At 41.2% G+C, this 14,421-nt stretch overlaps 1 protein-coding gene and 1 long non-coding RNA gene across 7 annotated transcripts in view; one reads left to right on the top strand and one right to left on the bottom strand.

Annotated features, from left to right (window-relative positions):
• The window catches only part of LOC132687672 (uncharacterized), a 151,884-nt gene that overhangs the window by 106,575 nt on the left and 30,888 nt on the right, over window positions 1-14,421 (bottom strand). The window lies entirely within an intron of this gene.
• KRT12 (keratin 12) lies at window positions 1,095-6,416 on the top strand. Its single transcript, XM_060646107.3, has 8 exons — window positions 1,095-1,795; window positions 2,180-2,262; window positions 3,241-3,397; window positions 4,277-4,438; window positions 4,537-4,662; window positions 4,804-5,024; window positions 5,675-5,745; window positions 6,291-6,416. The coding sequence occupies exons 1-8, from the start codon at window positions 1,163-1,165 to the stop codon at window positions 6,380-6,382; spliced, it is 1,545 nt and encodes a 514-aa protein (XP_060502090.1). The 5' UTR covers window positions 1,095-1,162; the 3' UTR covers window positions 6,383-6,416.

Here is a 14,421-nt window from a genome sequence, read left to right as displayed (position 1 = left end):
TAGAGTCAATATTTTCTGGATATTTGGAGGGGCAGGGGGCAGGGATTGAGGGTGCGAGCACTGATATAATTTTAATACACAAAAAATCAGTTGTATTTTGATACATTAGCAATGCTGGGGGTAGAGCAGTGAACAATCAGACAGTGAAATCAGGCTCCTGATTTCATAGAGTTTACTAACAAGGTAATTCTTATGTAAAGGGAAAGCTGTTGAGAATATTCTAATATTCTACTCAAAACATAGTATTTTTCAATGTTCAAAAGGTCCCCTTTATGAATCAGAAAAAAAGAAACCATGCGACATCCTAATTCTAATCTGATGATTTAAAATCCTTGAGAATTCAAGGGCACCTGGCTCAGTTGGTTAAGTGTCCAGCTTCAGCTCGGGTCATGATCTCACTGTTCATGAGTTCAAGTCCCACATGGGGCTCTGTGCTAACAGCTGAGAGCCTGGAGCCTGCTTCAGATTCTGCATCTCCCTCTCTCTCTCCCTCTCTCTGCTCCTTGCTCTCTCTCTCTCAGAAATTAAACATTAAAAAAATTAAGAAAAAAATCCTTGAGAATTCAAATTCCTGTATGAATCTGGAAAATGCATTTATTCCCCCACCTCTCACCAGTGCGTTTCACAACTGCTTCTGAATCTATATTCCACTAGGAGATAGACTAGATCATGACTGCATGGTTTACATTTAGTTTTCCAAAGGAAACAAGTCAGAAATATGAGTGAAGAACTTTAAGAAGCTCAAGGCTGAGGACGATGTATGATTAGTTTATCCATTTGACAATCCCTCATTGCCTTCCCACTGTGCCTAAGACACCGGGCAGTGCTGAGAATACAAGCAATAGAATATGTTGGAAGAGAAAAATTCCTTCTGACAACCTATCTCTACTCCACCCAGATTTCTTTTTTGTATAACAAATATATAATGGGCACAATTATTCAATTAGTTCTATACCGATAAGTTTTCAGTATGCATAAATCATGCATTTGTTGAGCTGGTCAAAAAAGGGGGAAGCACAATATTTTGAATGAGGAGAGTGAACTTTTCAACTGTAACACCCATTTCATGACCTATAAAAGGCCAACCTTTCTGCCTTGCTGACACTGCTTTCTCTCAGGTTGTAGCCCCCTTCTCCGGGCTGCGGATCTCTCCAGCAGCACCATGTCCCTCTCAGTGCGCACCTCTGGGCTCTCCCGGCGGCCATCTTCCCAGAGTGGGACATCGGGCAGAGCCAGGGGCACGTCTGCTTCCATCGTTGGAAGTGGCTATGGGGGGAGCACCTTTGGCTTTGGAGACAGCTATGGGGGAGGCTTTTCTTCTGCTTCCATGTTTGGTTCTAGTTCTGGCTTTGGTGGTGGCTCTGGAATTTCCTTTGCAGGAGGACTGGGCAGTGCTTATGGGGGAGCCCTGGGTGGTGGTTCTGGAGCCCTGGGAGGTGGCTTTGGAAGCCTAGGAAGTGGCTTTGGAAGCCTAGGAAGTGGCTTTGGAGGCCTGGGAGGTGGCTTTGGAGGCCTGGGAATTGGATTTGGAGGAAGCCCCGGAGGTGGCCCTGGAGGCATTCTCTCTGGCAATGATGGAGGCCTTCTTTCTGGATCAGAAAAGGAAACCATGCAAAATCTTAATGACAGATTGGCCTCCTACCTGGATAAGGTTCGAGCTCTAGAAGAGGCTAATACTGAGCTAGAAAACAAAATTCGAGAATGGTATGAAACACGAGGATCTGGGACTGGAGACCCCGGATCGCAGAGTGATTACAGTAAATATTATCCATTGATCGAAGACCTCAGGAATAAGGTAACAATATGGTTTTCGAAGGGGCTTTGGGAATTCCTTTTGATGTTTCTTTTTTACTATTACAATATTTTACAGTGATAAGACATGTAAAACTTAAGGTTTTTCAATTTGACTGTATTAGGAGCAATTTCTCAACTCAGGATATTTAGTTTCATTTTATCATTTATTATAAAGTGATTGTACTTCTGCTACCTTTTCTGCAAAAACATGTTTCTTGATTTTTAAATAAAATGTTATAAATGTTTTCTTTTAAAAAGTTAAATTGCCTTAAACTCGTAATGAAATCGCAGGTTAACATCACCTAAAAATTTTCTGTCAAAAATATACCTGCATAATACTAGTATTTTCCGTCCTCATTTTGTGTGTCTCCCCCTCTTTGGCCAGATCATTTCCGCCACCATTGGAAATGCCCAGCTCATCCTGCAGATTGACAACGCGAGACTGGCTGCCGAAGACTTCAGAATGAAGTGAGTAGAACAAATGAAAGACTGATGAGAATTGACAGGTCTCATTATTTCTTCTTAGTCCCTATTTTCCTGCCTTCATTGATGGCAAACATTCTACCCCTCTGCAGTTCACGTGCTCTGCGCATTTGTTGTTTTGGTAAATGCACATTGGGCATTCTAGGAAGTAATCAGATTCGGACACAATTCACCTCACACATCCTTAATTATAAGGTGCTTTAGCCTAGGGCTATGATCACCATGCTGGTAATTTGCTGTTGGCTCATAACACGGATATGATATTACCACCGATGTCCCAAACCTCGATCTCCCATGCATCAAAATGAATTCATAATGTTTTTGCCCAGAAGTTAAGTGAAATTGTCTTTTTCCGGATGACACATACCACTAAAATATTAACCACACACCTATTTTGATATTCCCTCCTCCTTTCACATACTCCACCCTCCCAGACCTGAGGAAGAAACACTAATGCTCATCCTGCTCCATAAAATCCCCACACAGGATGTGGCAGTGCTGATGATCCTGAACCTCTGAAGTCTTGGTAAAAGCTAGTAAGGAAGTAGCAGTGTTTTAAATTAAATCATGAATAAAAGTTAAGCAAAAAGACTATTATTTTATTTTCAACTGCTTTTAGGATGCCATCAGAAACCCCACCTGGAGAGGGGCCACTACTGTCTATAGCCGGGGTGGCCAGCCAAAGGGGAAACTGTTCCCTGGGACACAGTGCTACTGAGGGTCATTGCTGGCAGAAAAGTCTCACCTCATAATTTTTTCACTTCTCTCCAACTGAGCAGTAAATTACCATGAAAAAAAGGAAGGGAAAATCTTAAAAAGGAAAAAGAGCATCATACGTCATACGTCACGATGCTGCCACTTTTAAATAATCACAAGGGGCACAAGACAGCCCTGAAATGATGGCAGGGGCCTTAGTCAAATGGGTGTGTGGACTCCAGGAACTGTTTTGCACTTGGTTTTCAGGTATGAGAACGAGCTGGCCCTGCGGGTGAGTGTGGAGGCCGACACCAACGGCCTGCGCAGGGTGCTGGACGAGCTGACCCTGGCCAGGGCCGACCTGGAGATGCAGATCGAGAACCTCAAGGAGGAGCTGGCCTACCTGAAGAAGAATCATGAAGAGGTCAGCTGAAAAGGCAGCTTTCTAAGCTGTTTTTTCTCCCGAATTCACAAATTACAATTTCAAATTTACAAACCTACAGTTAGACCCAATATGGATGCTATATCATGTCCCTGTTAAATTGGCCCTTTGCTTTGAATTTCTGGATGTGTGTTATGTATGGTGGTGGGATTGGTGGTGGTTTCAGTGAAGGTTTAACGGATTAGAGGTGTTTTCTGATGTTGTCATTTGCATCACTAGGTAAGAACAATCAGAATGTTAACTGTCCTGATTTAGTGATTTTTAAAAAAAAATATAGTACTTTTCAAGTTCAAAAACAAAAGTCTACAAACAATACATAATATTTTATATGTTAGAGAAACAGGTTATGCCCAGTGTAAAACTCCCATGGGACTCTGGTGTGCCACTATATCAAAAGCTGGTGTACAAAACAGACATTAATCATGACCCTGGCAATGGGTTTCTAAATAACTTTCTACTGGAAATCAATGACTGCGGTACAGTGCTCAACCCTTGTACTCTCTGCAGCCCCCCGTCTGGCAGCTGTGGTTGGAACCCCACTATACCTTTCCCACCAGGCCCTCCCTTCTTCTTGGTAAAGGCCCGGGAACCCCAAGAGGCAGGGCCAACTCATCCATTTTCTATGGCAGGCACAGCCCCTAGGGCCTATGGTAAGTTTAGGGACCCAAGAAAATGTCTTAAATTCTTTTAAAATAGAAGAAAAATACGAATTTTTGGGTTAAAAAAAGTTTAATTTTTGTATTATGTCAGTACAGCAACACGGTTATGAAATAAAACGTTTAGTGTCTTTTGTGTTGGAAGAGACCCACGAAAGTCACAACGGGCCTCTGTGCCCCTCTTTTTCTCACTCTCTGTGCCCAGGAGCTCCAAACCTTCCTGGCAGGCGGCCCGGGGCAGGTCAGCGTGGAAATGGACGCTGCTCCGGGGCTGGACCTCACCAGGCTCCTCAACGACATGAGGGCGCAGTACGAGGCCATCGCTGAGCAGAATCGTAAGGACGCGGAGGCCTGGTTCGTTGAAAAGGTACCACGAACAGAAACAAAAGGCTTTGACCCACTTGCAGGAAAGAGGCGCGGGAACAGCGCCCGCTCACGTCCCTTCACCCCTGTTTGCCTCGGCAGAGCGGGGAGCTAAGGAAAGAGATCAGCATCAACACGGAGCAGCTTCAGTCCAGCAAGAGCGAGGTCACCGACCTGAGGCGCGCAGTTCAAAACCTGGAGATCGAGCTCCAGTCCCAGCTGGCCACGGTAGGGCACGCCTGCGCAGTATCTTTTCATGACTTCCAAAGAAAACGTGCCATCCACACTAGGAAGGCCACCGGCGGGCCGCCTTCCTCATTTCAGTCCCCTCCACCGTTCTGTCTGTGCCATTTCCCTCCCACTGTGCAGAAGAAATCCCTGGAGGACTCGCTGGCGGAAGTGGAGGGCGACTACTGTGGCCAGCTGTCGCAGGTGCAGCAGCTCATCGGCAGCCTGGAGGAGCAGCTGCTCCAGGTGCGCGCCGACGCCGAGCGCCAGAACGCCGACCACCAGCGGCTGCTGAACGCCAAGGCCCGCCTGGAGCTGGAGATCGAGACCTACCGCCGCCTGCTGGACGGCGAGGCCCAAGGGTGAATAGACAGGTTGAAATGGGTTGGAAATGAGTTTAGTGGCTGACCAACAGCGGCCACCTGCTGCGCTCTGGGCAACAGAAGGCAGGGTTCTCTGGTTGATGGAAATTTACCACATCTCCTAATGACATGCCTTGGATTTGGTAAATGTCCTACACTTTGCAAAGTGCTGTCACCCGCTATCTTGAATTTTATAAAATGCTGGGATGAATAATGGCACCACAGACAAGAGGCATACTGCAAAGGAGCACTAGAAAAGTCACCCATTAGAGACCTGGTATCAATGCCCCAATGCTAAGAATGACACATCAATTAACAGCCACCTGAGTCACCTCACAACCAACTGCAGCGAACTTTCCAAAAGGGAGCAGCAGCCTGGAATAGTGGGAAGAGCCCGGGGCTGTAAATCAGGAAATCTGACTTCTGAGAGCAGCCAGTTTGCTTCACTTTGAGAGCCCATTTTAGGCACGGTTTGAAAATAAAGGTCCACGCACTAAGTGATTCCTCTCAGGGTGCAACATTCAATCATTGTTCATCAAGAAATTTAGAAAACTAGTTTTATGCACATTTTTAGCTTCAACAGCAAACTCTTTATTTCTCCTCCTCCCAGAAAGCATCATGTGATACCATCTCCCTTGTTTTCTTTACAGCGACGGTTTTGATGAAAGTTTATATGTGACAGACTCCAAATCTCAAACACAGTCGATCGATTCCTCTAAAGGTATGCAGATTCCCTAAGAATCACTTAGAGTAAGTCAGAATCACACTTATTAATGACTAAAACTATAAGATCTCATTAAATATTGCAGTTAATAATATTAATAATTATTATTAATTAATATTAACATTAATTATTATTAATAATTAATAATATTAATAATTTAAAGTATATTTGCATTTCTGAGCCAAGGAAAAATATTTATGCATTCCTGCAGAAAAATACACAGTCTGTACTATATAAAACTTTTGGCAAGCCCAGGAAGGGAAAAATCTACTCTACAAAGAGGTATTATGAGCATCATAACCACTTTTTAAATGTTTAAAAAGAAAAGTATTTTCATTTGTGCATAAGACAATACAGAATACATTTCATTTTCACTGAATAACATGCATTGTTTTAGAATGCAAAAGTCACTTTCACAAGTTTAAATTTAATGGATTGTATCTGCCACTATCTCACTTAAAGCTTAAGTCAAACAACAATCAATTTTGGATGAATATGTGAAACACTAACTTTCTCCCCCTTCATTCTATTTTTATCTTTAGATCCAACCAAATCCCGGAAAATCAAGACAATTGTGCAGGAAGTGGTGAATGGTGAAGTGGTCTCATCTCAAGTTCAGGAAGAACTAATATAAAATTTCATAAGATCTTCCCCAAGATTGATTCCTTAGGAACAGTAAATTTACAAGCAGAAATTATCCCTTTCAGAGTAAGATATTATATTAGTTCAATTCTACTTTTGTCTGTTCCATTTTCCTTGGATTCCCTATTCACTATGAGTCCTTTTTGCTCTTCAATTACAAATCACTATGGCCACGTTGGTCTTTATAACAAACCAAAATTGCCTTACATCTTTCTGGACCTGCAGTAGTCTTTTCATAAACTTTCTTCTGGTGACCAGGAACATGTTTTAATCACAGGATTCTGATCAAGTAGTATGGTTTTAATAAATAAAAGATGAATGGTAATAATGTGAAATGTGTACCTTCTCTATTCCAACAATAATGTCAAGAGCATAGAGAGAGGTTTGTAAAATACTAACAATAAAGTAGATAAACACTGAGATGAAGATGGCAAGGTTGGAGATTAAGTTAAGAAGATTCTTTTAGAGAGGTGCCTGGGTGGCTCAGTCAGTTAAGCATCTGACCTCAGCTCAGATCATGAGCTCACAGTTGGTGGGTTCGAGCCCCATATCGGGCTCTGTGCTGACAGTACAGAGCCTGCTTGGGATTCTCCCTCTGCCTCTCTCGGCCCCTCCCCTACTTGTGCTCTCACTCTAAATACATACATACATACATACATACATACATACATACAGATTCTTGGTGCAGCACCAGCCTGGGATTCTCACTTTCTGCCCCTGCCCCATTCACATGCACCCACATGCGTGTTCTCTTTCTCTCAAAATAAATGCACTTTTAAAAAACAATTCTTTTAGAAGTTCTGTCCTTTTATCGCTTCTCGGCCTTTTGGCTAAGATCAAGTGTAGAAGTTCTGTCCTTTTTACATCAGCCAATCAAGGTTACAGCAAAATTACATTACCCATGATGGGGGAGAACAGTTGTCCTATTCTTTTTCTAGGACCTTCTTTCATTCAGTCAAGAAACACTTATGGAACCCTTACAGTGTACAAGACTGGAGACTCAAAGGTGAATATGGTAAGATCTTTGCCTGGATGAGCCCACAATCGAGGGCAGAGATACACCTCTACCAGAAATGGTGATACAGAGAGATAAGGCAGATAGAAGTTCAAAGGACACATGGACGAAGAAGTGAACAGTTTGTCAGGGGGCAACTAATTGCTTCATACAGAAATCAACCAGGCAGAGAAGGGGAAAAGGAAACAGAGGAAACACATGTGAAAGAACACGAGGGTGTAAACAAACATTGCTTTGACGTCCCTTCTCCTATCTGGCGCCATTGAGGCCGAGGGTGGGGTTTTCATTGGGGTGGATCAGACCCATGAGTCAATAACAGGTGTCATGTTCTGGGTTGTGGCAGCAGGTGGCCAAAGTTTAAGCCTGAGTAGATGGGGGTTCAATCTGGGTTGCCAAAATCGAAACCCTAAAAGGGAAATAAGAGCAGGACTTAATGATTAAGAGCCTGGGCTCTGAAGCCAGACTGGGTTCAAATCCCGGCTCTGCCACTTCATAGTAAGTAACCTAATCCCTGTGTGCCTTAGTTTCCCCATCCATGACTGAAGTGGGTGGGTTTTGTGGAGATGAAATGAGGTAACATACATAAAACACTAGAAGCAGTCCCTGGCACCTAACAAGTACTCAATACATGCACTCTATTATTATTTAGTGTATGGAACCCATATGGGGCACAGCAACCAGGGGAACTGATGAACAAGGAGTGTCATGGGGAGAAGGGAGAGGCAGGAGTCACGCAAGCCTGGAGGAATTCTAGCCATGAGTGCAAAAACCCACGGAAGGTTATTATGCCATTATAGCTGACCTGCTTCAGCATGCAGCTTTCTGAAGTCACACTCCTTTTAATATTTGCTAGTGGTTTCCAGTGCTCCATTTATCTCCATATTTGCATAGCAATTCCACTCTCGGCCTAGCCCTCACCCACCACAACACATCCTGGGAGAACTTTACCTTTTAGACCCAAAGAAATGATCAAAGTCTTTTCCTGAACAAGGTCCACAGCCTCCAAGTAATAGATGATATCCCTTTTCTGGTACACAACAGTGGCTGCAAATAGTACTACTCTTTCAAATAACATGTTTTCCTTATAACTACATCTGCACTGTGTGAGACTCAAAGGAGAAAGGAGTTTTGCACAAGGATAAACCCAGTGGGCTGTTCCTAGTTACCATCTTAGTTTTTCGGCACTCCTTTCCTTTCAAAGCATTTTCTCCTCTGGGCTCCCATGGACAATACCTCACTTGCCATTTTTTTCTCAGATTCTTCTTTGTGACCTCTGAATGCTGGCCACATCTTTCTGTCCTCTCTCTCTACACTCATTCCCTGGGTGATCTTAACTAATCCTGTGGCTTTAAAATAGCTATCTATAGACTTACTGTGGTGGTCATTTCACAATATACACAAATATTGAATCATTATGTTGTGTATTTGAAATGAGTAAATACTGTGTGTCAATTACACCTCATTAAAAGAATAAAGTAATCTTCAATGCATTGATTGCTTCTTGCAGTAGCCTCCAAGATGGCCCCAATGATTCCCACCTCCTGGTACTCCTGTTCCTGTGTACAGTCCCCTCCAACAATGAAGATCGTGTGTGATTTCCAAGGCTAGGCCACAAAAAGCATTTCAATTCTGGCTGGGTCTCTTGGATTATTCACTCTGGGGGAAGTCAGCTGGACTTAAAGTTATATTGGGGGGGGGGAGCTACTGAAAAAAAAAAATCAGTGATATCACAAAATTGCCCACATAAGCACCAATGGCTAGGATCTCATGGAATAGTCATCAAGTCCAAAATAGCAGTCCTATTCTGGTAATATTTCAGAATATTCTACAGTCTTCAGTTGGCAAAGGGTGCATTAGGTTTATTATTTAAGTTCACTCTGCCCCATTCTCACTGCTAAGAAGTGCAATTAGCACAGCATCCTTATCACAAGATTCCAGCCCTCATTCACAAGACCACAAGCCCTAATTCAACACAGATGTAAAAGGTCCTTTTGGACTCAGCAATTAATGAACTGCAGAAGTGAGAGGTCTGTCTTTAAGGAAAATAAAGGGAAAATAGCTTACAAGACAAAACCCAAGTACAAGATCAGACAACAAAAGAAAGCATATTGTTCATGATCATTTTAAAATCTAAAACTTCGCCAATTAAAATGTTTACTTTTTATATCCTTTTGTTGTATGTATAGGCTACAGAAAGATCTGGAAAGTATTGTATATACTAATGTATATATTAGTATATTGTATGTATATATGCATATTGTTACAGTGGTTATCTTCTAGAAATTACCAAGGACTCAGAAGACAATTATATTTTTTCTTATGTACATTTCTTAAAATGCTTAACAAAGAGCATGTATAACTCTGATAATTAGGGAAAACAATAACTTTTAGTTATCCAGAACAAATAGGTTTGCAAGTAGGTCACAGTAGAAGGGAACCATCTAGAAAACAACCCTGGGTTGCCAAAGTAGTCAATTCTTTTAGGCTTTGTAAGAGTGCCACCTACTGGAATCTCATGAACTGAACTTTTAAAAAACTAACACTGCTTTTCAAGCCACTTGAGGGATGTTTGATACTAGAAAGTTTACTTTTCAAAAAAGAGAGAGGGGCACACGGGTGGTGCAGTTGGTTAAGCACCCAACTCTTGATCTCAGCTCAGGTCATGGTCTCACAGTTCGTGAGTTCAAGTCCTGCATCAGGCTCTGCAGTGAGGTTGCAGAGCCTGCTTGGGGTTCTGTCTCTACTTCTCTCTGACCCTCCCCCACTTGTGCTCTCTCTCTCTCCCTCTCAAAATAAATAAACTTAAAAACATTTTTTTAGTAAATAAATAAAACATAAAAAAGAGATAAAGAAAAGAAAAAAAGGCAAACTATCAACTTAATAAATGAAAACATTCTTATTTAAATAACAAATGGCATTAATTTCCAGAAAGTCCACCAGTAAGGAGGCAAGTTGTCTTAAGGCATAAAGAAGAAAGCTAGTAATTATTCAGAGTTTAGACAACTAGAGAGACAATCTGAACTACTCAAGCTTTTAAAAACATACTCAAACATCAACTGAAAATTTATTCACATAGCTGAGAAAGTGACTTTTTATAGGCTAGTGAATGTTTAAGTTTTGGGACTAGATCTAAGATTTAAATAACATTTAACATTAGTATCATAAACTCAAAATCAAACTGAAAAATATTAATGTCCTAACTGACTCTTCATCCTGTGCTGCTTCCCTGGCTGAACCTGGCTAGTCAGATTATATACATTTAGCTTGGAACGTGCGTCCCAAAGTTATATATATACAAGAAGTTTCTGCTGAGAAAAATATATCCATTTTGGAATATTTCATTTATTTGTCAATACCATGGGATTTTTTTTAAAAAAAGTCATTAGAGCTGCAGTTTCATATTTCAAATGAACAGAGCTGCAAATACAACTTTTTTTTTAACCGGTTGAAGTATAATTTTTCATTTTTTAAACAATGATCAACTGGTACATTTATGTATGTGAGACACCACATATTCATTTATTTGTGTATACATTCATTCATCCAGTATTTATTCAGCACCAACTATATGTAAGTCTATACATATTCTACTGAAAATAACCAGCTATGGGGGCACCTGGGTGGCCTAGTCAGCTAAGCATCGATTCTTGATTTCAGCTCAAGCCATGATCTCACAGTTCACGAGATCAAGCACCACGTCAGTCTCCACCTAAAAGGGCAGAGACTGCTTGGGATTCTCTCCCTCCCTCACTCTCTGCCCCTCCCCCACTTATGTGTATGCACATAATTAATTAATTAATTAATTTAAAAAAAAGAAACAGCTTTTATGGATGTAAATACATGAAGATAAATACATGATAGTTTCATACATTATTCTCCTTTGTTGCATTGGTGCAAATAGAATAAGACAAGTTGTTGTCATTTTTCATTGGCAAGTGTCCTTTCTCCAGACACAGTAAATTTGATTATTTAACAAAAGTGTGAGGAGGCTTCATCAATTCCTTTTGGAAGATATGTTACGTCTTCATTCATTTTTAGGAGTTTTTGAAGTTTTTAAGAGGGGCAACTCATACTGTTCAAAAGGTATTTTCAGGGCATTTTTTTAAGACTGTATTTTTAAGTAATCTTTACACCCAACATGAAGCTCTAAGTCACAACCTCGAGATCAAGATTTGCACAGTCCACTGACTGAGCCAGCCAGGCACCACAGCATATTTTTTTAAATTAGGATACTTTTAAATATTTAATTACATTTTACATTACATTTTCGTTATATAAAAGTACCTCCAAGGTACTTCAAGATGTTTTCACTGGGCACCCATTTTATACAACTTCATGTGCTGATTCTGGAAGGACAGGGTAAGTTTACTGTTAAACTTCCCTATCTTATCTAATAAGTAACTGAGTAGGCTGATAAATAATAAGGTAAATTTTCATCATGGTTTTTTAAAAAACAAACAAACATATACAATCAGCATCCAATCAAGAGATAATCCTGGAACCAAGACTACAGAATTAGATCCAGACTAACAGAGGATTCATTATCAGTAGTGCTACAGATAAAGCAGAACAATGAAGTCTAGTTTCCCCGGTCTCACTGGTCAGAGGCTGGGGGTGAGGAAAAGTCATCCGAGGAGGGCGAGGAGGAAGGTGGGAGAAGCTGGTTCAGTTCCCCAGAGGAGTCTTCAGTGGTAGACCGCCTTCCCCTATGGGACTCAGGAAGGTGTTTTGACAGCTTGTAGGGCTGGAAGGAGCAAGAACTGAGTGCTAACCAGTGGGAAGATGAGAACTGCTCTAGGGGAAGGAAGGTCTCAGCAGGGAGGGGAGCCCGATGAACATTTTAGTCATCATTATCATCATCATCTGTCACCTCCGGGGTACACAGTGAAAAGATGCATGACAGAGGAAATCATCGCTGATGAGATAAAGGACAATATAATACTGTAATTCCCCAGACACAAAGCTCAAGGGACAGATTACACAATTCTTTCCCGATTTGTCCAGATGGAGGTTGTTTGGCTGCATTTTACAAAAGTCTGGCATCCGGGAAACCTAGTCACATAAAACTAAGTTCCAAAAACACATGATCTGCACCATAAAACACTTGCTATATAAACATATGTCCAAACGTTTTATATCGTCACTTCTCTGTTCAGAATACGTGTGGGTCATTTATGTTTGGTTGAGACAAAAGAATCACTAAATAAGGGTCATTTTAATGAATTTATACATTTGCATCAAAATGTACTTTGCCTAAACAAGCCAAGAGAAGTTATCCCATCAGTGTTGGTGTAAAACCCCTTCTGTTGTAACTTCTTAACTAGGTTGAGCTCCGTGTCTCCTGAGTCCACCGGTTTATTTATTCATTAAACAAATATTCTGAGCACATCCTAGCTGTATCAGACATTTTACTCCTAAATATCTATGATCTAGTTTCTTTCCTGCATCCCCACCACCACCACCACCCCGTCCAGGCCACTGCCCATTGCCCCCTCGCCTAAAAACCATACAGCTTCCACTTGCTTCCACCTCCTTCCACTGTTCACCCCGCCACAGCTAGGGAGGGACTGTTTTGAAAACACAAACCTCACCCTATCACCCTGTTGCTTAACACCCCTTAGGCTTCCTATAGTCCTTGGAATAAAGACCAAAATCCAGCAAGGTCTGGCCTGGCCCCCTTTCTCTTCTCTCAAATTGTGTGCCTCCCCCTGCCTTTCCTTTATACTTCACCTCCCTTACTGGCCTAGTTTAGCTTTTCTACACCCTGCTCCTTCCCACAGGCTCTCCCTCTTTGCCTAGAATGTGCTTCCTCTCCATTTCAGCCTGGCTAACTCCTACTCACCTGTCAGGTTTGAATTCAGAGGTCACCCCTGAAAAATCTTGATTAGTCTCTCCCCTCCCCCTCCCCCCACCAATCACATCAGGTTCTCCCATTACATACTCTCATAGTATACTGTAGTCTTCTTATGTATTAATTTCGACAACTACTGAATTAATGCCTGCTTCTCCCACTGTAAAGTCTCTAAGGTCTCTATTGTTTTGCCTTCCACTATAGCCCTGGTGTCCAGCCCACTACATAAAACAGCCCACTGCATAGGAGAAAAATCAGTATTTGCTGAATCTGTGTGAATGGAATTGTGTACAGTGCCAAACTACTCAATTAAAGCTGAAACAACATTATTGTCATATCCCCAGGGCTTAGCATAGGGCTACCACATAAGAGGTACTCAATAAACATTTGTTGCATGAATACTGAAAAGGGTTGATATATTTCTTCTATTACTTTATTGAAACATTCAACATATTTTACTCTATTTATTAACTCTAAAATTCTCCAGCACTTATCTTTGGAAAGGCGGACTAAACAAACCCAAATTTATCAATGTACAGCAGCTAAGCAGAGTCCATCACATAGGAGGCATTAAAAGGATGCTCTGCAGGATTATTTACAATAGCCAGGATACAGAAGCAATCCAGTGTCCATCAACAGATGAATGCACAAAGATGTGGTGTGTGTGTGTGTGTGTGTGTGTGTGTGTGTGTGTGTGTGATGGAATATTAGTCAGCCATAAAAAAGAATCTTGCAATCTGCAACATCCCCTCTAGGATGGACCTAGAGGGTAGAGGGCATAAATGCTAAATGAAATAGGTCTGCCAGAGAAAAACAAATACTGTATGATTTCACCCATATTTGGAATTTAAGAAACAAACAAGCAAACAAAGAAAAAAGAGACAAACAAAAAAATAGACTCAAATACAGAGAATAATCTAGTGGTTCCCAGAGGGATGAGATGGATAGGATAATGGGTGAAATAGATAAAGAGGATTATCTTGATGAGCACTGAGAAATGTACAGAATTGTTGAATCATTATATTGTATACCTGAAACTAAGAGAACACTGTATATTAATTATACATACATACATACATAATAGGATGCTTTGAATAGATTTAACTTAAATCTATTCATTTTGGTTGCTTTATTTTTTTTTAAATGTGTAAGTCACATGGAAATA

Source organism: Panthera onca, chromosome E1 (assembly GCF_046562875.1).
Source record: "Panthera onca isolate mPanOnc1 chromosome E1, mPanOnc1 haplotype 2, whole genome shotgun sequence".
Taxonomy (NCBI): domain Eukaryota; kingdom Metazoa; phylum Chordata; class Mammalia; order Carnivora; family Felidae; genus Panthera; species Panthera onca.
Note: the sequence above shows the minus strand (reverse complement) of the source record. Positions and strands in the feature narration are given on the sequence as shown.